This window comes from Artemia sp. Qi Xiang Cuo, chromosome 9 (assembly GCF_049724085.1).
Source record: "Artemia sp. Qi Xiang Cuo chromosome 9, ASM4972408v1, whole genome shotgun sequence".
NCBI classification, from domain to species: domain Eukaryota; kingdom Metazoa; phylum Arthropoda; class Branchiopoda; order Anostraca; family Artemiidae; genus Artemia; species Artemia sp. Qi Xiang Cuo.
Genome location: NC_142802.1, coordinates 35,908,988 through 35,936,278, shown reverse-complemented (window position 1 = coordinate 35,936,278; position 27,291 = coordinate 35,908,988). Strand labels below are relative to the sequence as shown.

At 36.1% G+C, this 27,291-nt stretch overlaps 1 protein-coding gene across 4 annotated transcripts in view; it reads right to left on the bottom strand.

Annotated features, from left to right (window-relative positions):
* LOC148948608 (protein madd-4-like) overlaps positions 1–27,291 on the bottom strand; it is a 511,292-nt gene that overhangs the window by 268,976 nt on the left and 215,025 nt on the right. For all 4 annotated transcript variants that reach the window (XM_089094504.1, XM_089094505.1, XM_089094503.1 and 1 more), the window contains one exon: positions 22,094–22,292. In XM_089094504.1, the coding sequence (XP_088950630.1) occupies positions 22,094–22,292 (199 nt within the window). The remainder of the gene's footprint in view (positions 1–22,093; positions 22,293–27,291) is intronic.

Genomic DNA, 27,291 nt, shown 5'->3' with positions numbered 1-27,291 from the left:
AAGAGCGAGGCATTGAGGAGGGGACAGCCCCTTTCATATATGGAATAATTTCTGTTCGTTTTAATTTCTAATGTCACTTCTTACTTTCATTTACAAAAACTTGTTTTTTTTATTTAATCTATTCCCTTAAGATCGGTTGACGTTTTGCCATTTTTCAAAAAATGGGCAAATTTTCTCAGGTCCGTAACGTTTGATAGGTGACATTAAACTTAGTGAACTTTATGTATCTTGAATCAGCATAAAAAATCAATTCTTTTGGTGTATTTATTGCTATCAAAACTCTGTTTTTTAGGGTTTCGGTTAGTATTGAGCCGTGTTACACCTTACAGTTACAGTTCGTTACCACGAACTGTTTGAAAATTTGACTTGAATTGTCCAACAAGTTTACTAAATACAAGTCGACGTTTTTTAATGTAAATATATTTCTTTTTTCCTTTGATCTATTTAAAACTCTACTACAAATACCCGCAGTTCTGGCATTGGTTTAAAATTTTTGCCAAAAATGACAAAACGAAATTTAGACCGTTAGATATTCCGATTCGCATTAATCCATCAAAATGTTAATTTGTGCTTGACAGAAACTAGATAGATTCTCATGTTATAGTAAGTTTAAAGATGTTTATTCACATCATGGGCAGAAATTAAATATATGCTTCAAAGTGATGGTTTCGGTTGTAGGTGTAGCAGTTAAGGCAACATTAAAGTGTGATAAGACAAAATGCATTTATGGGCGGGTCCCTTTTAAAAACAAATTGCACAGATACTCCAAAATTACTTATTAGGCTACAGGGGCTTGAAATGTCTCTAATTTCCGATATTACTCCATATCTGCACACCTCTGTGATCTAAATTACAATTTGTCTTAACCTTTCAATTTATGTCTGGATGAAAATGAAATGCAGTCTTCACATTTAAGATTTAGCTTTACATTTATATCGCCATGTACAACAGAGCCAAAAGGTACCCAACGGAACCCATTTCTTGGATCCTTTACACACAAAAAAGGACTAGAATTCTTAAAGAAATTAGTTCAATCCGAGAGGGCACCAACTTTTCTAGTGCTGTCCTATTTAAGTGGTTGGCGCGCTGGGTTGGGAATCCTTTGTCCGAGGGACATGGGTTTACTTCCTGGCATGGTCGGTTATTTGGTTTGGGACGGGGGTCAGCGGCTTAACTCTGTAATCTCAGCCAGAGTCAACCCAGCTCTAAATGGGTACTTGGAGAAATCTGGGGAAGGTAAGCAGGAAGGGTGTCGAAACTACAGGTTTGGACCTTAGTGCCGTCAAACTTACTTTGGGGGGGGGGGGGGGGGGGCACCAACTTTCACCAACAATCAGGCTGAGCACCAACGAGGGGGCATTAGTTCAGCATGCCCTTTCAACCTTCATTACCTTTCCAAGGAGGCACCATTTATATGCTGTTTTTGATTAATAAATGTATCTCTATCTCCTTAAACTACGGAATTATTGTTATTTTTTTTATTTGGTGGATAGGAGTGTAATTCTAAAAGGCCCTCTCTTTTCCTTCTTAAGTCTACACAGAGCTCTATCCATTATAATCATTTCCAAAGAAAACTTCCAAACGTTAAGTGTTTATAAACTTTTCCTTCATGGTTATAATTTGGAAGGGCTGAAATCCCTTCTGTTATCTGCTGATCTACTGAAAATCCGAACCATTACTATTCTAAAGTCTAAAATCAGTAAGAAGTTTGAACCGGTCACCGGCAGTCTAACGTGCTGAAATTATCCTACTGCAGAATTCAAGAACTGTTTATATTTATACTTCAAATGCTCCCTCCTCCTCTTAGCTCTTTGCCATTCTGCCAGCTGAAAAAAGAATTGACTGGAAATAACAAAATCTAATATCTTGAATAAAAAAAGAGACATTGGACTTTCGTAATGCTATTTTTCAATGCAAATACATCATATTTTTTACAAAATGATGAAAAATGTTTGTCCGGATCACTGATCTGCAACCAGTGGCGGATCCAGGGGGGCGAGGGGGCGGCGCCCCTCCCTAGGGTAGTCTAAAGTAGTGTAATTTACTTAACTAACCCAAGTTTGCGTTAATTAAACTTGCTCCTAACGCCAGTTTATCGGATCAACCTATTTTGCCCCCCCCCCTCCTAATTTTTTTTTATCGGATCAACCTATTTTGCGCCCCCCCCCTCCTGGATCCGCCCCTGTTTGCAACCGTCTGTTCTTACTCCGGAAAAGTCCGTTGTTTCTGCATTGTTCAAATATATTTAATACTGTGTTAGCTACTTCTTTCTTTGATGTTTCTATGTTTCCCCCTTTCGGGTCGTTCTTCAGTACATAAATAAATGCATTTATCTAAAATAGGACCTTGCTAGGACCCTTTTCAGAAACTCGGAAGGTTGGAGTTCGAGGGAAACAGTTTGATCTGAAATTGCCCTTGTATTTTAGAAAACGTTCTTAAAGCATTAAAGAACAAAATTCAAACTTTAGCGTAAAGAATAGATGTTAAGGAACGGAAGCCCCCTCATAGATGGAATATTTTCCGTTTGTCTTAACGTTACTCTTAATTTTCATTTGAATAAATGTATTTTTTAGTATTTCATTTCTGTTCTTTCTCAAAACCATAACCAGAGAAGATTTAAATAATAACTTAACGTTTACAGATGGATACTTTGAGAAATTAAATAAAAAAAAAAACAAGTTTTTTAAACTGAAAGAATGGAGCGACATTAAAACTTAAAACGAACAGAAATTATTTCGTATATGAAAGGGACTGTTCCCTCCTCAACACCTCGCTCTTTACGCTAAAGTGTGACTCTGTCTCACAACTTAATTTTTAAAACAATAATTATTTAATTTCTGAACGTTTTTGAACTGATGCAGCTTTGATTTTGGCTCACCGTACATGAATAATTAAAACGAAAATTGCATATTATTTTATTTTTTTTTGCTAAATTACTCTCTATATTTTGTTCTGACGTAACTTACGAATTAACTTACGTAACGAACTTCTATATTCGTATGTTTTTATTAAGTATATTAGGGATTTTGCTCCCTAATATACTTATACTCCCTAGGTATATACTCCCTAAGTATATTAGGGTATATTAAATAGAATTTTAACCTCGCACTTTACGCTAAAGTTCGAATTTTGTTCGAATCACAAACCCCTGAATCACAAAGACCGGTTAATCAGAATAGATAGCTCTTTTGAAAGTACTAAAAAAAACTTTAGCGTAAAGGGCGATGTATTGCCTAGGGGGTGAACCCCCTCATATACGTAATAATTTCTGTTCGTCTTAAGTTTTAATGTTGCTCCTTACTTTCAGTTGAAAAAAATAGTTTTTCGTATTTAATTTCTGATCGTTTTTTAAATAATGCTGGGAAATCCGGAAACCCCTTCATAGAAATGTCCCTTCCCCCAAGAAAACATGCTCCATGGAAATATCCTCCCCCAAAACAAACTCCTCCGACCCCTCCCCCCCCCAAGAAAAATCCCTCCTGAAAACGTCTGTATACTTCCCAATAACAAATATTGTACGTAAAGAATAGGAAAAATTCATAACTTACAGCCCTTTCCCCGCGACCTGTGGGGGACTAAGCCATCCTCAAAGACATATTTATTAATTTTTTGACTATGCTGAACAAAAATGCTATCTCAAAATTTTTATTGGCTGACTTTGGGGAAAAATGAGCGTGGGAGGGGGTGCAGTTGCCCTCCAGTTTTTTGATCCCTTAAAAAGGGCCCTAGAAATTTTAATTTCCGTTCAGATGAACCCTCTCGCTATATTCTAGGACTACTGTATCGATACAATCACCCCTGGGGAAAAAAAACAAAAAAAAACAACAAAAAACAAATAAACACGCATCCGTGATCTTTCTTCTGGCAAAAAATGTAAAATTCCACATGTTTGCAGATAGGAGCTTGAAACTTCTATAGTAGGATTCTCTGGTACGCTGAATCTGATGGGAAATAAAGCAAATTTTCTCAGGCACGTAACTTTTGATGGTCAAGAGTAAAATCGATGGAACTTATATATTTACAATCAGCAGGTATCAAAATTCCGTTTTTTAGATTTTTGGTTACTATTGAGCTGGGTCGCTCCTTACTTATAGTTCGCTACCACGAACTGCTTGAAAGAGGCCATTTAGTGTATTGGCATTTTGGATTAAAGCATAATTATTTAAACTAAGCTATCGTCTCCGCAATAAGCGGGGAGTTTCACCCTTCTTTGGGGCTAAGGAGCGCTCCCCAAACCGAAAAAAATCCACCAGCCCAGCCCCAGAAAATCTTTTTTTTTTGGGGGGGGGGCTGAAGTGAATCAGCCTAGAAGAGTCATGATGGCCAAATACCATCAGATATTCAATTAGCCTAAATTTATCGAAAGGCTATTTATACAGATTCGTAGTCTCAGAACCACCATTGTCATGCGGTGGCACATTAGTGCCTAAATGTATACGTAGTCGATATAAAATGAAAGATTATTATATCCCGCATATTCGGTGATACTCACTTACAAACTATTGCATGGTTGCGCACCAAATATAAGGGCAATATCAGCAAATCTTCGTATCTATCTAAGCTGGGAGAGGAGGAAGTCCCAAAAGCTGCGCTTTTAGGTCCAAATTGTTCCCATGGAAGGCTCTTTAGGTCAATAATGAGGACAGGGGTATCTTGAAGAATGAAAATTATCCCTGAAAAAAGTACACCACTCCGTAAATTTATTTATTTATTCATTTACTTATATATTTACAAATATTCATTTGGAAGAGGGAGGGTCTGAAATATCAAAGGGAATTATTGGGTCATCAGTTCCATGGTTTTCAAGGTGAGAACTTCTACCAAATATTTTCGTTTGTAAGATATCTCCCATGGACGCCGGCAGAGGGCCAGAGGGTCAATTTTCCCTGGCCAACAAAAAGAAATGACAAATGTATAGACTATAATTAGGAAAATGATACATATTCTTATTTAAGTTTAGATGAAAGCAAAGCATTTCCTGGTGACACTCATGACCCCTCCCCCTCCCTAACTTTCTACCATTTGTGCCGTTAACCATAAGAATGTCATCTCTTTACGTTATACAAATATTGTCTGCGTTAAGAGTGGAATTATCACCCCGCAGCCCATTACAGGCTTAGCACAGAAATATCTCCATGAATGAAGAGAGACTGGAGACTAATTTTGATAATCCACCCCACTCCAAAAAGAAATTTCTTCTACACTTATCTTAAGGCACATCGGGAACTAGAAAATTCGGTCATAGAAATGAACATTTTGAGGCTTCAGGCGCACAACCCTCCTCCCCTACTTACAGAGAAATCCACAGTCCATCAGTGCCCTCCCCTCTTGACAGCTGATGCGCAATTGTAAATAATAGCTTTAAAATAATCGTCTATATTGCCCGTTTCAAACACTTCGTAGTAACGAACTGTAAGTAAGGAGCGACCCGGCTCAATGGTAACCGAAACTTTAAAAAACGGAATTTTGATACCAATAGACACATCAAAAGAATCAGATTTTAATGCTGATTTCAAATATATAATTTTCATCAAGTTTAGTCCAACCCATAAAAAGTTACGGGCCTGAGAACGTTTGGCTGATTTTCGAAAAAACGGGGAAAGACCCCCTAAAAGTTATATAACCTTAATAAAAATCACACCATCACAGTCAGCGTATCAGAGAACCCTACTGTAGAGGTTTCAAGCACCTATCTACAAAAATATGGAATTTGCATTTTTTTGCCAGAAGAAAGATCACAGATGCGTGTTTATTTGTTTTTTTGTTGTTTTTTTTCCCAGTGGTGATCGTATCGACCCAGTGGTCCTAGAATATCGTGGGAGGGCTCAATGGAACGGAAATTAAAAGTTCAAGTGCCCTTTTTAAGTGACCAAAAAACTGGAGGGCAACTAGGCCCCCTCCCACGCTTATTTTTTTCGCAAAGTCACCTGATCAAAATTTTTAGATAGCCATTTTGTTCAGCATGGTCAAAAATATGATAACTATGTCTTTTAGGATGACTTAATCCCCCGAAGTCCCCAAGGGACTTCGGGGGATTAAATACTTTCAGCCCTCCCCGAGGGAGGGCTGAAAGTTGTGAACTTTACCCAATGTTAACATATAGTATTGGTTATTGGGAAGTATACAGACGTTTTCAGAGGGAATTTTTTTCTGGTAGGTGTGGGGGATGGGTTGGGGTTTATATGGGAGGACCTTTCCATGAAGAAACTTTTCATGGGGGAAGGGACATTGCTATGAAGGGGGCACTAGATTTCCCAGCATTATTAAAGAAAAAAATCAGAAATTAAAATGAAAAATACAAGGTTTTCAACTGAAAGTAAGGAGCAACACCAAAACTTAAAACGAACAGAAAATATTACGTATATGACTGGGTTCACCCCCTAGTCAATACCTCGCTCTTTAAGCCAAAGATTTTTTAGTACTTTCATAAGAGCTATTTATTCTAATTAACGGCCTTTGTGATTAAGGGGTCATTTTTAAATAATTGGAACAAATATCGAACTTTAGCTTAAAGAGCAAGGTATTGACTAGGGGGCGAACCCCCTAATATACGTATTAAAAATCAATGAATATAGAATTTCGTTACGTAAGTTAATTCGGAAGTTACGTATATTATTAATCATAAAAACGTTCGTAAATAATATTAAACAAGTTTCGAGAAAGCCATTTAACCAAAAAAAGTAAAATTAATATGCAAATTTTTTTTTAATTATTCAGTTTACGGTGAGCCAAAATCAAAACCTGCATTAATTAAAAAACGTTCAAAAATTAAATAAAAAATAAACAAGATTTTTTAACTGAAAGTAAGGAACGACGTTAAAACTTAAAACGAACAGAAATTATTCCTTATATGAAAGGGGTTGTGCCCTCCTCAACGCCTCGCTCTTTACGCTAAATTTTGACTTTTCCACAACTCTATTTTTTAACGAATAAAAAACGTTAGCGTAAAGAGCGAGACGTTGAGGAGGGGTCAGCCCCTTTCATATACGGAATAATTTCTGTTCGTTTTAAGTTTTAACGTCGTTCCTTACTTTCAGTTAAAAAAAACTTTTTTTTTTTTAATATTTGAAAGGATTGCCCGTTTCTTTGGATGCGAATGCGCCATTGCACGGCTTTACTGCCTCTGAAACTGGGAAGCTTGTATGTTTAACTTTTTCGATAATTTCAAATTGATTAAATATCTCAGAATTCCCAGTAGATAATTCTTCTCCCTCTCTGAGGCAAAAATGTTGCCGTGTGTCAAAGAATCACAGAAAACGTCACCTTGCGGGGGCATGAAATTTTTTATTACTTAAAGAGGGTACTATAGCATTTAATTTCGTTCAAACGAGCCTTCTCCGACTGTCTAGGACCACTGGTATGATACGGCAATCCCAGAAAAAAAAAAACGAACAAATAAATACGGTCTTGTGGTCATTCTTCTCGGGAAAACAAATGTAAAATTCCCCATTTTTGTAGATAGGGGCTTACGCCCTCTACAATAGGGCTGTCTGATATGCTGAATGTGACGATGTGGTTTTCATCAGGATCCGTAACCTTTTTGGAGATCTTTTACCCCTTTTTAAAAATCAGGCAAATTTCCCTATACTCTTAATATTTGGTGAAGTACTTTAACTTTAATGAATTTTACATATTTGGAATCACCAAACAGCCAATTCTTTTAAAACGCTGTAATCAGAACTCTTCATTAAAGTTTTGCTGGCCATTAGCACAAATACATTCTTACTTACGGTTCGTAGCCACGAAATTGATGATCCAAAAGTTTCAATTATCTTCAATTAAACATTATTGTCGGAAAAACCGAATTTATTCTTGAAAGGTCGACGACTATAACTAGTTTTTAGAAGTAATATGAGTAAATAAATGTTTACCGATTCAAAAATTGGAAACAGATTAGGTAAAAGAAGTATTGATTGGCTTTTTACATATGCACAATCAATATGAAAGGGTTTGGGCAATTAAATTTTATCCATATTGCGTCTACCTTTCTTGGTAACGGCAGCCTTTGATCTATTCAATTCTTCCTTGTTAAAACGCAGGATGTTGCTTTCGTCTTTTACAAAAATGATATATTATCTCGTCACAAGAAATAATTATTTTGAATTAATTAAGATTTTTGTTCTTAATCTTATTAATGAACTTCTTCTTGTCTATCCTTTCTCGTTGGAAGAGGACCGCAGTTGAAAGACGGGCTGGAGTCAGCAAACTTGCTTATAATAATTGGATGTTCCTTTGTAGCTACTAAACTAAATAGAATCCATTATTTTTATGTTGCTTACGCTTTTAATGCAATCAAAGCCTCTCCTAGTCTTCCAACAAAATATTCCCCAGAGAAACAAGTCTGAACTCCTTCAACATCTTTTTTTTAATGCTTGATAACTTTCGAAACTACCAGTATATGAGCTAAATGTCCGTTTTGTTGTGTATTAAACTGTATTAATCCACATCAAGTTGAATGACCATACGTCTGTATTATTGCTAGCATTACGACGAGTCTCGAGATAAATTAATAAACAGGTCCTTTTTCTAGAAATGTTAGCAAAAAGAATGATTTTTTGGCAAAAAGATGGACTCAGCCGTTGCTCGAAAATTTCGGGACTGAGCTTCGATCCTGGCTGTAGCAAGGAAAGGTATTGACGTGAAAGTGAATGTATTTTATTTTTAGTACTTTGGTCAAATGTCACATTACATTTAATTAAGGAATTAAAAAAAAAAAAAAAAAAAATCAAAATTACAGTGATGACAGTGGTCAAGTATGGCTCTGAAACGTGGGTGCTCCAGAAGACGAAGGATGTTTTTCTAGATGTTTTCAAGAGGAATTGTCTACAGATTCTTTTCGGTACCTTTCAGACTGACCGTATTTCAAATAGTAAGCTCTACGAAACATATGGTTCTATCCCACTTTCTAGGGCTATAAGAGAAAAGTTGAGATGGCTTGGACACGTTCTGCGGATGAAGGATGACAGATTGCCAAAGACCGTCGTTTTCGGCCAACTATCTAGGGCCAAACGAAATTAGCTCGCCCTTAATTAGGTGAGAGGAGGTCGTAAGAAACTATTCAAAAGACATTGAAACTTCTTAAGAAAGTGTAAAGGGGGAGGGTTTGATTACATTGGGGTGGAGGAGAAGCGTATGTAACTGTGTCGGGCTAGTAGCAGTAGTAAAGATATAACTTGAAAAATGCTGTCGTCTGAATTCATTCATAAATTTGAGCATTTACATGAGGGAATTTCAAACAATTCGTAGTAACGAACTATAACTAAGGTGCGACTCGACCCAATAGTAGCTGAAACTTTAAAAATAGGAATTTTGATAACAATAGATACATCAAAAGAATTTAATTTTTATTCTGACTTCAAATATATAAAATTCATAAAGTTTAATGTTAGCCATAAATAGCTGCGATCCTGAGGAAATTTTCATGATTTTCAAAAAGGGAGGATGACACCCCAGAAATTTCAAGGTATCTTAATGAAAACAGTACAATCAGATTTTGCGTATCACAGAATCCTGAAGTAGATGATGTAGATTTCAAGCTCATGTCCGCAATAATTGTCGAATTTTGTAATTTCTCCCCGAAAAAATATGACGGATGAGTGTTAATTTATTTTTGCTATTTTTTCCGGGGGTGATCTGATCCAGAGAGGGCTAAATCGATTGAGGGGGAGCTCAATCGAAAGGATATTCAAAGTTCTACTGCCCTTTTTAACTGACAGAAAAGAATTAGAGGGCAACTAGACAGCCCTCCCACGCCCCCTTTCCCCCAAAGTCATCCAATTAAAATTTTGAAATAACAATTTTGTTCAGCATAGTTAAAAGGTCCAATATCTATGCTTTTGAGGATGAAATGAAACCTCACAGCCTCTGGGGAAAGGACTGTAAGTTATAAAATTTGCCCATTGTTTGGGTATGGTATTTTTATTAGGATGTATACAGACATTTTATGGGGGAGGGGGGGGGAGCCTTTCAGGGAAAATTTTACGCAGGGTGAATTTGTCAGAATTTCTACATGAAATTATTTTTCTTTATTTTAATTTCTCTTTGCCGACTCAATTTTATTTCAGTGGGTATTTCAGGAGGTATTTCAATGGGGGGGGGAAGGAATTTTACGCAGAGAAATTCTCCATGGGGGAACTTTCCGCGGAAGAAGTTCTCCATGGGGGAATTTCTCCTCCTTCTCCGAAGAATTTTTTTACCCACATCTCCTCCGTCTAAACCCAAGACATGAATGTACAGTACCCCCCCCCCCCCCCCGCCCCGCAAAACTCGAATAGTTTCCACTTAATCCCACCTTTTTTTGACATGCCATTTCGATAGTCTGGATACATAGTTTCTATCTGGTTTACCTCGAAAGAAAATTTAAGACAATGCTCAAACCGCAATAAAACAGCCAGAGCCGTTGTGGGAAATCCTGGGCCACGGTGCTGCACATTCCGCAGGATTTTCCCATAAAATCAGTACAAGCTAGCTTTTCTTAGTGTTTATTTTTTTATCTTTCTAAAAAAATGCTTACATTCAGATTGGCCACGACAGAAATTAACGGCCGAGGGATCATGATAAAAATCAAAATTATTCTAAATGGAACGGAAGGGGATACACTTTTGTTTTTAGTTCTGGTTTGTTCAATTCGAAGTCGGCACCACAGCCAATTTAAAATACCTCTTAAAAGCCACAGCGTCACATCCCCTATCTGACTGGTAATAACTGACATACGTATAGATAAATATTTAAGACTTTCAGAAATTGCTAAAGTTTCATCCATGCAATCTAAAACCTTTGACACGAGATGACCCAAAGATAGCATAATTATGCTCGTCCATAGAAGACCGAACAATTTATCTATCCGTGTTAATTTGCTTGTTTCCCACCTTTTTTTTCTTTCTTTTTCTTTTTTTCTGTCTCAGATGAGCCTAAACATATACTCTTTTCTGAATTAATACCAAAGTTAACAGTTAGCGGATCATTTCCCGTCAATCAAGTAGGTGTAAAACTTGGATTTAAAAAAGATATATTAGCGATAATAGTGGTGACATTAGCTATTTAACACATTTAGGCGAGGCAACATCTGCAAAGGCAAAAAAAGCTACAAAAAAATCTTATACATACGTGCAGCAAATCCAATTTTATTTGCGAAGTAGCGGCTATCTTGAACAGCGATCAGGCAAACGACAAAAATTGGCGATCAAATTTTATGGATAGCCGCCTACAGGCGAAGTAGGTATCTGTTTTAAATATTTCACTTAATCAACTAAACTTTTATTCCGGCTCATTTAGAAGGAAAAATCAAGGCAGGTTTTACAGTTTTTCATATATCTTTTCCTAAAGTGAAACATGGATTCCTGTACCACCCAAACACGACCTTTGTTAATGGGCTTATGGTATACTTTTTGAATATAAATATAACTAGGTATCAGGCATTTATAAAAATTCAAACAAAAACGATTTTCAGGATCGGGCCATACATGCAAGATTGTTTACTCTCATCATGGTCGGTGAAAGCAAAGTAATACTTAATGAAATAGGGCGATTGACAGTCGGAAAAAAGGAAAATAACAAGATTAAAATGGAAATACTGAAAAGAGAAGATGGATGAAAAGGATGGGATCGGACTGATTAGTTCGATTCAATAAATACCAATACTAAGAAAAGCGCTCCTAAACACAAAATCTCATTCATTTTCCGCAGCCAAACATAATTATTTAAAACATTTTCTAATTTTGTTTTAATTTTCCTTCAGCTTGAAGGAATTAAAAAGGTGGAAATTCGATGTTTGTATCCAAGCAGGTATCCAGGATTTTTGTTCGGGGGGGGGGGGGGGGTACCCGATTTTTTCTCGATCTTTTTTTATAGCATCCTTTTTCTGGTAAGATTTTGTCTTTACAGGTATTTTTTAGACTAATTTTCGACTCGGTCAAAAATTTCGGGGGGGGGAGGGGTTCAAACCGGGTAAACCCCCCTGGATACGGCCTTGCTGGTATCTAGACTTATGCTGGCTTTTAAAAGTGTTTTCTTGAATCGCCAAATAACTATAGGCCTACACTACAAATACACCAATAAATGAAGATGCAAATTAGCTTTCATTCGCTGTATCAGTACAAAAACAACTTTGTTTCCACTGAAAGTAAGGAACAGCATTAAAATTTAAGACGAACATAAATTATTCTCACATGAGGGGGGCTTCCCCCTCCTCAACCCCTCGTTCGTTAGGCTAAGTTTTTTATGTTTTAAAAGTTTCTCATTTCAATTCAACAACCCTTGTGTTTCAGCAGTCGTATTTACAGAATTAGCACAAAAAGTCAAACTTTACCGTAAAGAGCAATGGGTTGATAAGGGAGAAGACCTCCTCCAAATGTACGGATTTTTTTTCTGTTCGTTTCAAGTTTTAATGTTGCTTCTTACTTTCAGTAGAAAAAGCTCGTTGTATTCTTTAATTTATTATCTTTTTTAAATAATGCCCAGGCCTAGCCAAAATATGATGTGGAGTATAAGCCTCATAAACCTCCAATTTCTTCCTGTTAAATTGTATATATCAATAATTGTAAATTGATTAGCATCCTGCTTTCTCAGTTTTTCTATTTAAGAATTAAAATGTTGAATTGTAATTAAAATTTTGGACAGAATTTGAATATTCAGTCAAATTTTTCAATGAACATTTGCCTAATTTTATTGAATAAGTTCTTAATATTATTTCTACTATAGAAATTCGGATGGGCAGATAAGGGTATTAGGCTATTGTTCATATGGATGGAAATTCTGCGGCACTATTAATCTTCTACGTGGCTGAAGCAATTACGACCTCTATAATAGAGTTTTTTCGTTTAAAAACATTGAAACACTGTAATTAAATAGAAAAAAAAGAAAATAATACAATTAAGATGGATGAAATCAAAGCTCCAAGTACACTTGCAGCTCCTAACCCCCCTCCCCAAAAGATACTTCCTGGCAAGGCTCGTGACACCCCATATCAGCTTGCTCTGTTCCGATAGGAATGTGAATGTAATATTTTATGCTACACAGAAATTATATTATATAATTATATTTATATGCATATTATATATTTATATTTATATGTATAGCATAATATTTATATGCTACATGGGTTGTTACAATGGGATGGACACCATTACCCCCCTTCGGCCCCAATAACAAAGGCTTAGATCATAAAAATTCCTGGTAAGCAAGGGAAATTAGATAAAATTAATACCCCCCCTCCTTTCCCAAAATTCCTTCTATATTTATCTGAAGGCTCGATGACTGTAATTTGGGCATTAAAATGCACTCCTTGAAGCATCAGCCCCCTAGCATTCGACCTATCACCCCTCCTTCATAATAGCTTATGTGCACTTCCACTCTCAACACTCTACTTTTATGAAATATGTAGTAAATCAGTTTGGTTAAATGCAGCTTTGATATAAATGTCAGAAACATTCTTCAGTAATAAGAAGGAAGGTATCAGCCCCTAGTGACCTTATACAGGACTAGTCCAAATAAAGGAACACAAGAAATTAATTCCTACCCCCCTTCCCCATACCCTTTTTTACATTTATTTGAGGGCTCATAGAGTAAGGCAATTTAGACACTGAAATATCCTCTTTAAGCTATCTGGCAACCTCCCACCTCCGTACAATAAACCACCATTCCTCCTTCATAATAGCTGACGCGCAATTATACATCAATAAAGATAATTTCACATAAAAAATCATGTAAATCAACTTATTCAAATCAAGGATTAAGATGAATGACCATTTCACCAATTTATCTTGTATGGACTACGTAACTTTTCAGGAACGGATGCACCACTGTGTGGCATTACCTCTGCAACTGTAGAGTTTAAAATATAGTTTTTCAAGATTTTAAAATCGATTAACTATCTCGGAGTTTCCAGTCGATAGCGACTTGGTCCTCTTTGGGGCAAAATCGTAGTTTGGTGCGATAAAGGGTAGAAAACTTTACTTTCCCGTGGTGCAATCTTTTTTGTCACTTAAAAGGGCACTAAAACTCTTAATTTCCATTTGAATGAGTCTTCTCCTAGACTTCTAGGACCATTGGTTTGATCCGATCTCACCCCGAGGATAAAAAACAAAAACAAAGAACACGCATCCACGATATTTCTTCTGGGGAAATATACAAAATGTTCTTTTTTCAAGATAAGGGGTTTAAACCTCTAAAAAAGGATTCTCTGATATGCTGAATTTAAAGATGAGATTTTCATTGAGATCCTTTGCCTTTTAGGGGGTGTTTTCTTCTCCCTTTTTCGGAAGTCAGACAATTTTTTTCAGGCTAGTAGCTTTAGATGGGTAACCTAAAACTTAATGAATCTTATGTATTTGGAATCAGCATAAAAAAGAAACAATTCTTTTGAGGTCTTAATTGTTATCAAAATTACTTTATTTTAGAGTGTTGGTTACTATTAACCCGAGTCGCTCCTTACTTTACAGTTTGTTATCGCGAACTGTTTCACTGATACATTCTGGTATCTGAAAGCTGTACAGTTGCTTTGCATATCATGGTTGCAGCAGCATCTGCAGCCTAGTAAAGAGCGAACCACGGCCCATAGTAACCAAAAGTTAAAAAACCCGCTCAGAAAAAACTGCCTAGTGAAAAAAATTGCCATCTGACACTGATTCAGGGATGGTACCTATCATTTTGGTTCCTATTAAAAATATCAGGAAAAGGGCTTGTGAAAAGCATTGCAAGTTAAAAACCTAATATGATTTTTCGCCCACAACTGAAATGAACAGAAATCATAATCAAGAAAGAAGCCAAACTTAAGAATTAACGACAGATAGGTGCGCCCACCCCTCAAACCCTGCTGAAAGACTGAAATGTCATTTACACTCTGTTAAAAATAAGTTACGTAAAAATGAAATCTTGTCCAGTCACTTAACTTTTCATTATTTTTGAAACAATCTAAATTAAAAGGAAAAAAACAGTAATTAAATCAATTATTATAAAAAAAAATTAAGATACTAAAATAAAATTGATTGTCTAAACGGTTTTGCATCATGGAATTTTTATACAAAATAAGTGTGATGATACGAGCCCTAAAATTCCCCAAAGGCCTAAGTGTCATTTGCGCTTTACAGCCTAAATCTAAAGATATATTTTACCGGTTGATGTCTCTTACATTGAAAAGGAATGGTTGTATAAGTCAGAAAACATAGCTTAAAATTTTTTTTAGGCCTTCATTACACTGATAACATTAAAAGAATTGTTAATAATTAACCAGTATCCTGGAAAAAATTCCTCAAAGTGATATTGTTCATACGAAATACAGTAATTGAAAAAGATTCTTTTTGGAAAGAGATCTAAAAAATATGAAGTACCAACAGGTTCAATTAAGCTCACCAAATAAATTGGTCATGTTGTTTTTCAATATCCAAATAATCATTAATTTGATTGCGGAACGTTTTGTTTATATCTTATCCATGCTAAAAATCAGTCACCATATATTAAAAAACGAACTTTTAATATTACTGTAGAAAAAAACGAGTCATTTGTATTTTTTTCTGCTCCCTTGTTCAACCTTTATCTTATAACATAGCACCTTTTGAACTGTCACTGTTAGATTAAGTCTAGAAAGTCTAAATTCATTCAAGGAAAAATTTACATAGAAAATTCACGAAATGACGGAAACTCGAATATAACTCCCAGTGTTTTAAGACAATGTAATAAATTCTATTACTATCACTATCTGCCGAGATTTTAACTTTATTGCGGTACAAAAAAAAACACCCTTTTGTGATTTCCTTCTCATAGGCCACATTCATATATCAAGCGAAATGTCTTCAACGATTTAAACAACGCCCAATGCTCATCGCTTTCATTAACAATTCAATAGGACTCATCTTGCCCTCAAATTTGGTTTCAAGAAATATGTAATTGACGTTTGGAATTTGTAAAATATAGGTTGACTGTTTAACTCGTTCTTGGGGGTATGGGTGACGACCTACTCGTGGGGCCCTGATATTAGTAGATACGAATAGAGGCCTGCTGTCTCTATTTTAGTGTTGGGCGATATTTTGATTAATCAATACATCGATATTTTTACTTTCGATATATCGATATTCTGGATCAGTTTTTTGCTATCTCATGGATTTGCTGATATTTAGTAACATAAATGGTAAATTAAGGATATTTTGTATAGCTTTTTTCAAAATTCAAATAATTTATAATCAAACAATAAAATCAGATTAGATTACATAAATGAATATAATAAAACCCGGATTTATACTTATTCGGGCTCAGGAAAAGAGAAAAATATACTACTGGCTATTCAAAAACTCCAGCATGTCAATGTTTTTCCCTGAGAGTCGGTTCTGCCGTTCATAATCATCTGATCAACCTTGGAAAACACTCTTTCAGAAGCGACACTGATAGCGGGCACAGACATGAATTTCATTGCAACTTCGTACAGGTGTTTTTGGGATCCCATAGCACGAGACGTCCACCACTTGAGTGGAAAAGTTTCTCTAGAAACTGTTGGCTCCCTATTGAAAGTTTGCAGAACCGTGATATATTCGGCTGCTGTCGAAGCATGTCCTGCATTGACTATAAGGACCTCATCATGTGAACCCCATAAACTGACTTGATTTTGATATGACTGCATTGCAGGGACTGCGATGGTACTCCAATCTTCTGATCGAGATTCAGCAGCCATCAAGGCCAAATCTATCTCGTTTGCAATTTTGCTCTCAACTTGTAGAAGATCCAAACCAGTTCCAGTTCCACAAATTTGTAGATCGTCAGGTGAAATATACATTTTCTTGAAACGTGGGTCAAGAACTGTGACGATTGCAACGGGTATGACTTGGCCAAGGCTTACAAACCTACAGTGCATTTTATTCAGCAAAGGCTTTCGAAGCTCATCAGCCACATCTGAGAATCCACCAAAATCTACCTGAACTAAGGTGGCGTCTCAAGATCTTAGACAATAGCATAACTTTCGAGATGGGGGATAGCTTTTAGAAGAGAGCTCAATAGTCACCTCTTTCAGAGGGTGTAAGTACCGCAATCACGTTTAAAATAACACCTCACTCACTATCAGTGAATATGAGGTCCAATATACCGAGAAGCGCAAGCGAGCTTGTTACCGACTCTTTCAAATCTTGTAGACTACGCAACATAGTGAGAAGCGAATTCCATCTAGTAGTCACATCAGGTTTTGGTTTTTTGATGCAAACGTTATCAATACAGTTTTGAAAGTGGCGTAGCTTGTTGGTAGCTGCAACACTGTGTCTTGACAGTCAGAAAAAATTTCTAGACTTTCGGACAAGAGGCAACAGTTCAACAGTATCATTAATAGCATCCCCACCACACACACATCAAATTTAGAGTATCGGCGAAGCACGAAACATGTGTCCATCCTGTACCTACTTGGGATGCAGCATCCTTTACGGCCCGAACTACATTTGCTCCATTATCAGTTACTACAGCAACAACCTTTTCCTCTCAATCGCAACAACTCAATGGCAATTTGCATAAGGTGCATAAGGCCTTGACAGCATCAGCAGTATATATATATATATATATATATATATATATATATATATATATATATATATATATATATATATATATATATATATATATATATATATATATATATATATATATATATATATATATATATATATATATATATATATATATATATATATATATATATATATATATATATATATATATATATATATATATATATATATATATGTTATACACGTATAGTTACAATTAAGCTAGATTGTCTTCTCTTAATTTATCTGTGACAGATAGCTCCTTTTCCTTTACAGAATTTTTCAGACTGAGAAAATTCACCCTTTGTGATCGGCTAGTTCAGCTTTGACAACATTCAAAATCCAAACTTTTCATTATAACATCATTTTTGGTGAATTTTTGATTCTCAGTTGATAATAATTCACACGTATCTGACTCGGGAGCTGGAAGTGAATTCTTGCGAAAAAGATGCTAGGGTAAGATGTAAGATAAGGATAAATCAAACCAATTATGAGTGAAAAATTCAAACCTGCAAAGAATCTCAAAGGTGTATGCTGTAAGTTCGCAGAATTTTCATGTGGTGGATTTTCCGCGGGGAATATAGAGGGTTAGAGACCTTTAAAAAATATCGGTTTCGATAATACGTTTCGATATTCGATATCGATACTTGGCCCGACTAATCAATATCAATATCAAATATTGCCCAACGCTACTCTATTTACAATTACTGCCCAGTCACTGGCCGTCCTGCCAACTGTCTGACCATTAGGCAGGGTATTTTGTAGAATGCATACACAAGATTTGATGGTTTGAAGCCAGTAATAACTGCCAAAATCATGCCCGGGAGGGTCAACTCCCTTAAATATTCAAACCACCGACCAAGTTACAAGAATAAATCCCATTTGAGGAGCGATCCGAGGCGGGAGAAATAAGTTTTCCAGCTCGTGTCTGTTCTTAAATCAAGTGCCACTTGTCGCTGATAGCTGGCCAGTGATGGGAGAATCTCCCCTCTCTTTTGAGGTACGAACATTGCCTGTAAAAGCTGGGTTGAAGCTGGAGGGAGGGGGTCGGAATGGGAAAAAAATGTTGGATATCTTGACACTAACAAGGAAGGTAAAGAATACAGTATTGGACTTTACAATCCCTACCGACGGTGTTGATCTCCGTTTCATGGCTCTTCAACCAGGGAGTGCCATGGTGGGTTGGGGGCCAGCCATCCTGTGTTTTTGCACATACACCCTCCCTAGATTTCTCCCGGTACCCATTTAGAGCTAGGTCAACTCTGGCTTAGCTTACATAATCACGCCACTGAGCCCCGTTCCGAACCAACTAACCATCAACTCCAGGACTCAAAATATTTCCAGGTTAAGAAAGCCCCATCTTAAGATACCGTGCCCTTAGGATTACCAGTAGCCCAGAAGCTATTGGTGCTGTATTTTTTTTTTGGGGGGGGGGAGTGTGATCGCAATAGGCGTTTGAAGCCTGAGCCTCAACTCTGTTTTATGAGTCCGGCCATAATAACAATAACAACAATTAGCTCGTTTTTTTATGTTCTTATCAAGATATCGACCAGGTTTCTCTTCTGGGACTATATTTTATTATTATTATTTTTTTTTTTTAGTTAAATTAGGGTTTATTCATGAACCAAAAATAACAAAATCCAGAAGCTAAGCTTTCACAGGAGATCACTACCCCAACTAGGCCTAAAAACAACAAAAAATAACTGTCATATAAAAATCACTAATAAGCGACTATACAACCCCTACTCAATATCAACTCATTAATTCTCAGTATTCAACATGTTTGACCTTGTCCTTCACTATCCATTAAGCAAACACAAAAATCCAAAAAAAAAATTACAAATTAAAGGCAAAAGAGACCAGAGAACTGACTCACTTACCCCCATATACCCTATAACAATTTTTTTTTAACAGACTTCTAAATTCAGAGACATCGGTCACCTTCTTGATCTCATCTGGTAGACTATTCCAAGCACGAGGCGGATACAAAACATTGACCTAGTTGTAACAGGCTTAGGTGGTCTAAATTCATTCGAACGTTTTAAACTATACGAATGTACACTAGAAACCGGCATAAAAAAATCTTGAAAGCAAATTAGTAGCATTTTATTCTGATGCTTAAACATAAAAAGAGCATTATAAAACTTAATCAATCCGAAAAATGGAAAAATAAGTAGTTCAGCATATCTTGCTATAACCGAGGAACGTATCATCTCAAGTAAGTACTCTTACAGCTTTATCCTGTAATACTCTAATCTGCGATAGATGGCCCACAAACGTTGAAGACCAAATACGGATGAATAAGGGAGAAATAAAGCATTCTGAGAACCGGTCTTGGGAAAGTACGCTTTAGCTTCCTTATAATTCCCAAATTTCGGGCAACCTTAGTTGCAATTTGATTAATATGATCCTTGAAACTCAAGCACTCATCGACTATCACTCCAAGAAACTTCACTGCTCTATAACGTTCTATAGCCTTCCCATGAGCCTGAGCCTCAATTCCGTTTTGTGAGTCCGGCCATAACAACAATAACAACGATTAGCTCGTTTTTTTATGTTCTTATCAAGATATCAACCTGGTTTCTCTTTTAGGACTATAGTATTAGCTATAATCATATTTAAAATTTTATTAGCTTGCACGAGGGTAGACAACAGAAGAAAGGTCCTAGAGCCCAGCGTGACGTGTGGCTTCTTTTCAATTCTTTTTCTAGCATACTTCTCATTACAACCGACTAAATTTAGAGTAAAAATATTTTGACAATAAGCAACACAAAATTTCCTAAGCTGTGTGTCAAATTAGGTTTTTATTGTGCAAAATTAGTTGTGAGTGCCACAGCTCTTCTTCGAGGACTCCGGTACATCGGTCTCCCTCAAAGAAAATTGTAATTGGCTCTTTCGACTACGGTTTACTTTAAACTTGAATAGTTGTTCTTATAGTTATCATTGGAAAACGAAGTTTTGTTTTCTTTAGTAAAAGGAATTTAACAAATGTTTATTCACGAGTGTTCCACCGAAAGAGCATTTGGCGGGACGTATTAATATCGAAGCATTCGCTTCAATTTGCTCATATCTCGTAGTTAATAGAACTATATCTACACACGTCATTCATCTATGTTTGTGTCTGTTGGGTTTTAGAGTATTTTCTAAAGCTACACCAAATGCGACGAGACTTTAAGAAATTACAACTAAAGCTTTTAAGTTGTGGATTAATTGTAATCTTAGTTTGGCATGATGCAGATCACACGTACATTCAGGTTAGTATCTGAATTTTCTATATATTACAAAAAATCATATCTTTTTGATTTCGTAAATACATATCTTTATTGTAGTAAACTCAAATTATTGAAATTCTTATTTCTTGTGCAATTTTTAAGGGTCAAAAACAGTATGTCAAGAGGCAACATGATAAGTGCAGCCCAGAAGCATAGGTCCGGGCATATTCAAATAGCCCATTTAAAGCAGCGCATTTAAAGCATATTCAAATATCCCATTCAAAGCAGAGTCTTCACTGATTCATATTAACGAAGGGGTGGACATTGAAGAGTTACAACTCGATAAAATCAGTACCATGCAGGAATGTTCGATCAATATGATTGTGAAAGCTAAAGGGAGACCCTTATGTCCTTGTCCTTATTCTTTCCGAACAACTTCCAAACCCCCAGATTTGTACATACAGACACGCTTCATCGTTTTTGACTCAAACAAATCAATTGGGGATTACTTAACAAATGGTCCGAAACAATATATTTTAGTTATTATAATCATAAGGATCGAGACGTGATCATCCAAAACCAAAACACATTAAGTAAATATTTCAGAAATATTTTGCTGTTCCATAATCACCAAAACTGGTATAAAAGTAATCCTAAACATTATAATTATGAGTCGGAGACTAAAAGTGCAATATACGCACCCATAATCAGTTCCATATTTCACAAGTAAATATTTCATACATATTTCACAATACATACAATACATACATATTTCACAAATGGTGTTGGATTTTAACCAGAGGTGGGCGTTTGCCCTATGGGCATTTTATGATTGGCTTAAGTACTTATTCTAAAGTTTGTGGACATGTCACAGTGTGTTTATACCAGGTACATGTGGCAAATTTCAATTTATTCAATTGGAGAGCTCTAAGTTTAGGTCTAAGCGCGTGCTTTCTAGCCCTCCTCTAAGTAAACTTTGCACTTACATGTACGTATGTTACACTTTTGAAGGATACTCATTATGGAGTTATTAGGGAATTAAATGTTGAACCTTAGAAATCATAAAGATCCCACTAATTCTGTTCTAAAACGAAACTCACCAAGTACATATTTTGAAAATGGTATTTTTCCCCCACCAAATCTAGTATTTAAGAACTGCACAGCTTATAGACAACAAATCTGAGCATAGTATAGCTGTATAAAACATCCTACATTAGAATATTTTAAGTTCACATCTATAAACCGTGGACACTGTACACCTGTCTGAACATCAAAATTTGACAAGGAAGTTTATTTCTTACTAATGGAGTACCAAAAATGGGAAAATATGATCAAATGAAAAAAGAAAATCGCGGAAATACTTACAGACGACCATGCACCCTCGTTCCATTTTGGGCACTCATGAGTATTACACGGATCCTGGTTCCGAGGTCTGAGGCCCTTGCACTTGTTTGTTGCAGCTCTCATATGGGTATTGTTCCTCTCTTCTCCGCAATAAACGAGTCGACGGCGTGATCCTCCATCACAGGAGGCGCTACAGTCACTCCAGGAGTCCACAACCCATCTTAAACAAAAATATTTCTATAAGTAGATGTTTAACTGCAGCAGATACATCCCATACAAGTGAAAGCACAGGTCCAACCCGCAAATGGATCAGAATGCTTTCCCATGGAATCTTATATCATAGTGTTTCCTGGGAAGGGGTTATTTAAACAGATCTTCCGAGAACTTCCCTACGCTCCATGTGCAAAGTTGACTATGGAACGGAATAATAAAAATTTAAACATACGTTAAAAATAATAAGACGAGGAGATACATGCCAAGGCAAAATTGAGAATATGTTGAACTAAGTCATTTTTAATACCTTATCACTTTCAATTCAGTATTAAATACGAAAAAATAAGCTTTGTTTTCAAATGAACCAATGAGCAACGTTAAAACTTAGAAACAAAAAATATATATCCTAATTATGAGGGGGTGGGGGTGCCATTCCCCTCAACTTTTCTTATACTGATCCTTCGCAAATGAATGTCCTAACACGGTAGGAATGTGCAGAAATAAAGTTCTAGCATTGCCCTTTACTTCCATTAAAAAATGTTTTTTTTATTTCCGCTTTATTTTGAATGTTGTATAGAGCTATCCTAAGCATAGAGAGGTCAAGCCCTGATCTTTAGGCCAACTTTAATATTAATAATGCAACACTGCGGAAACGGGGTCTAGTATGCGTTTTAGACCATAAAGTAAGAATTTTCTAAAAGTTAGGAGGGCTGCAAAAACCACCCTTTCAAACCCCCTTTCTTTACAATGACCTTTAACACAACGCTACAACATTTAAAAACTACCTTGTCATGTTATATGTAATACCGTCTCTGCATAAACAGAGCTGTAACTACCTTAGCACCCTTTTGCAAGCGAATTTATCCCAAATACATTCATCCAAACACAGGGAAACTGGGGGAAAACAGCTACCCCTCCCATATTAATCTGAAGGACCTCTTGTGAAAAGTTTGAAAACTAGGGTACCACAGAGGTATTGGATCTACCCCTTGGTGTTCTTTAGTCATTAGCTGGATTCAGCCCCAAGCACTCCCTAAAGAAAAGAAAAGAAAGGATAACAAATACACATGCAAAAGTATGCATGCTTCACGGGGGAAACTCAAAATTTCGCTTTTTTATATAAAAATAATCCCTCTCCACTAGAGCTCTAAGACGTGTAAAAATCTATTCTTCATCAATATCAACCACCCACCCACCCCCCGCCGTTGGGGGTTTTCTCCTTTTCTAAAATTATGTAAATTTTCAGATATTAACAACATTTGATAGCTAAATCGAAACTTAATGAACTTTACATCTTTGAAACTATCATTGACATTTTTTTTTTGCAGAATTTTTTTCAAACTTCAATTTCTATTGACAAGGGTCACTCTTTACTTATCGCTGAATACCATTAACATTTTAGTAGCAGGCCTAGAGTCTAACATAAAAATATTGTTAAGAGTACCTTTTTAACCCTAGCCATAATAACAAAGCCGCCATAAAGTCTTTTGCATGCTTACTTCAGATTACACCATAAATTTCAAGCTTGCCTCTGTCAAATATTCCGTTAAATTCCGTTTCTTCTGTTTATTTTGACCATTTACATTTTTCCTAGGGTTTACTTTCTACCACACCCCATTTGATACTCAACACAAATATAGAAGCTTGCAAACAAATAAGTACAAGGGCTACTTTTGTTTACTGATATTCATGCTTGCACACTAATAACTATGGGCTGATTTACATTTTAGAATAATAATGGCCACGAATTTAACTAGGGTTTTTGGTGTAATTTAGGGACTGAAAAACAACTGGATATACAATCGATCATGCTGTTGATTAAAACAAAGGGCACTTGCCCACTTTTTGCAGGTCAGGTAAACGCCGACAAGATATTATCCCAAGCGAATGTGGTTTACTTGATTCACTCAGTTGCATGTCGTACGGATTACTTTTGGGCCTTTTTAGCATTAGGGGCCTTAGAACATGTCGTAAAGATTTTACCATAAATGTTACTCAATAGGACAAAACTACTTCTAAATTATAAAGCACTGCAAAGGGTAACTACTGCTAAGATTCATAAGTGTATGAAACTCAAGAAGGAACAGCATGATAAGCTAGCAAATGATGGATATGAGGTCTTCAAAAGATTTTCTCTAGTCAAGCTATAGATACCTTACTCTCTGTTTGTATCCCAACTCGTATAACTGAGTGTATAGGGTCTTTGATTGACAAAAATCTAAAGTAGGGTTTCTTTGCTCCAAAATTATGTCTTAGTAAGTGACATTTCTGATCATTATGCTGTTACTCTAGCCTTCTTCATGATAATGTGACTATAAAAAGTACTCAAGTGTATAATAAAGTAGTTTAGATTTGGCAAAAAATTTAACCTTCTTAGGTCAAGATTGGCAGAAAACACATGGGGCAATTTTGAGAATGATTCCGGTTTTGTATTTTAGATACTTTTTTTTATAAGTCTATTATAGAGGCTTGATACTTGCTCGCTTCCTAATCGTAGATCTAGGAGGCCCTTTCCTCTAAATCCTTAGAGGGCTAATGGCCTTCTTAAAAGTTGGATGGAGAAAAAATAACCTCTAGCCAGTGCAATTAGCCTTCAGAGATTCAAAATTTAAGGAACCTCTATAATTCTATGTGCCGAAAGGCCTAGTCTCAGTATTATTTTAAATTTATTTCAGATTGCAGTGACAATATTAAAAAACATGGGAGGTGATAAGTTCCGTCCTTAGGTCCTCCTTTGAGTCTCCTTTAGTCCCTTCAAGCCTGGTTGTCAATAGTAAATTTATAAAGGTTGTACCAAATGTTCAAGAAGCATTTACATCGTATTCTGCAAATACTGGTAAAAAGATAACTTTTTATGTTACTTCTTCTCCATCGCAATACAATTTCAGGTCTTATCTTTGGCCACCTTGCATTAAGTCAATGTTCTTGGAACCAGTGTCTGATACAGAGACTACTAGAAATATGACGAGACTGATAAAAAAAAATCCTCGTCATCTTGTCCTGAAAATGTTCCTACTAAAGCAACCAAGTTTATGCTGCCTTCCCTTATTTGTCCCTTAACGAAACTAATTAACCTTTCTTTTCATCATGGTATTTTCCAGAATACTCTCAGCCGTGCTTGATCTATTGTACTGATCTACTGTACTATTGATACAAAATGATCAAGTTAACTATCAGCCAATATCTCTGTTGTTTGTGTTTAGCAAGATTTTTGAAAAGGGTTAGCTTTCTCAGCTTAATCTAACTTCTCAATTTTTTTTATGATTTCCAATTTGCATGTCGAATAAATATCAAGGGAGCATTATTTCTGTATATTTTTTGAACTTTCTATATTCTGCGCTAGACTCACTTCTGATTCCTGCTGCTTTATTCCTGGGTGTTAGGAAAACTTTCGATTCATTAACCCTTAGTATTCATCTCTCTAACTTTTCATTTTAGCACAAAAGGTAATGCACTTCTTTGGTTTACGTCTTAAGTGTCCTGTAGAACAATCTTTGTGAGTCTGCTTTTCCGTTCAACCTCAAAATTTAACTATGGTGTTCCTCAAGAGTCAATCGTAAGGCCACGACTCTTCTAATTATGTAAATGACCAATTTTTGCAATTACAAATGAAAATCCCTTATATTGTCGTGCATTGTCTCGTGCCTATACCCTAGTTTGTTTTCTTTGGGTGCTGTTGATGCTTTTGTTGATGAAAGTACCCTCGTTACTTTTGAGAACAGAGATTGACGCTCGTCCAAAGTCAGTGGACCTGTTTGAGAGAGTTTTACTTTGGTTGGAACCTCACTCTCTCGCCCTTAAGGTTTCTAAGTCTAGCTTACTAAGTTTTTCGCGTGTATCTTAGGTTTGTCCTCAAGTATCTGAAACTTATCTATCTAAAGGCTCTTTTAGAAGAATAAAGATAATCACTGTCAACAAGTATCATGTTGATTTCATTGGAATGAAGGTTTACAAAAACCTTTTGTATTCTAAGAAAGTTCTGGCATATTTTGCTGAGGCAATTCTTAAAGCCCTCTTTCAAGGTATAATTTAGTTGCATGTTTCTTCTTAGCCAGATATGTGGATTTGTATCTACTCTTCCTTCTTTGCTTCAACCGCTCTCTAACACTTGTAATAAAGCCCTTGATCTAATCCAGGAAACAAATCGTTCAACAACTAAACTGTTACTTGATTTTAAGAAGTGCAAATTATTTTTTCTTCATCGTCCGCTTTTCTTCCGCTCATGGTGATCTTCCCGGTCCCTTAGATCCACTTTATCTTTGGCATCTGATTGGTAGAGTAAATAGCATGCGTATCTTCCCCTCCTTTACAGGTCGTGGAACATATTGTGGTCAATGCCTTGGATTTGACAGAGTTTTTTTTTATTATTAATATATCTTATATTATCTTTCTTAAGAAGGGACATATCTATCATGTCCTTTTTAAACCCCTACATTATATTGCTTAAGAATACATATATTAATATTGACAAATCTTTCGTTTTTCCTATCTTTTTGCAAGCAAACATCTATAGTGATTTTTTTCTTTGGGAGTTCTGGAAAGGTTAACATACCTACAAACGGGGGAACAATAAAGCTCATTGGAAGTCCTATAGGAAAAATAGAGAAGTTAGGGCTTAAAAGCACATTTTTTGGAGGGGAGAGGGGTTTTCACATTACCCCTTTGAATGACCTTCTTTTACTTCTTTCTCCTCATCCAAAATTTTCTATGTGGCCACATAGGGTTACCTTTTAACTAGTTCCTTATTCCACAACGATAATCCAAAATTTCACAGTACCTTAGACACAGGGAAACGAAAAAGCAAGATAATTATGACATTATAAACACCCCATACATCATTTCAATATAATAATAAGGCAAAGACTTGATTGCAGTAACTTGGAAAATACAAATTAGATTCGGCCTCTGTAGAGACTGTTGGTTAATTGTTGAGAATTGCTAAAAGTGATTATATTGTATATCTCTCACCAGGGATTCTGAATTATAGGCCAATAGGCCGTGTAATC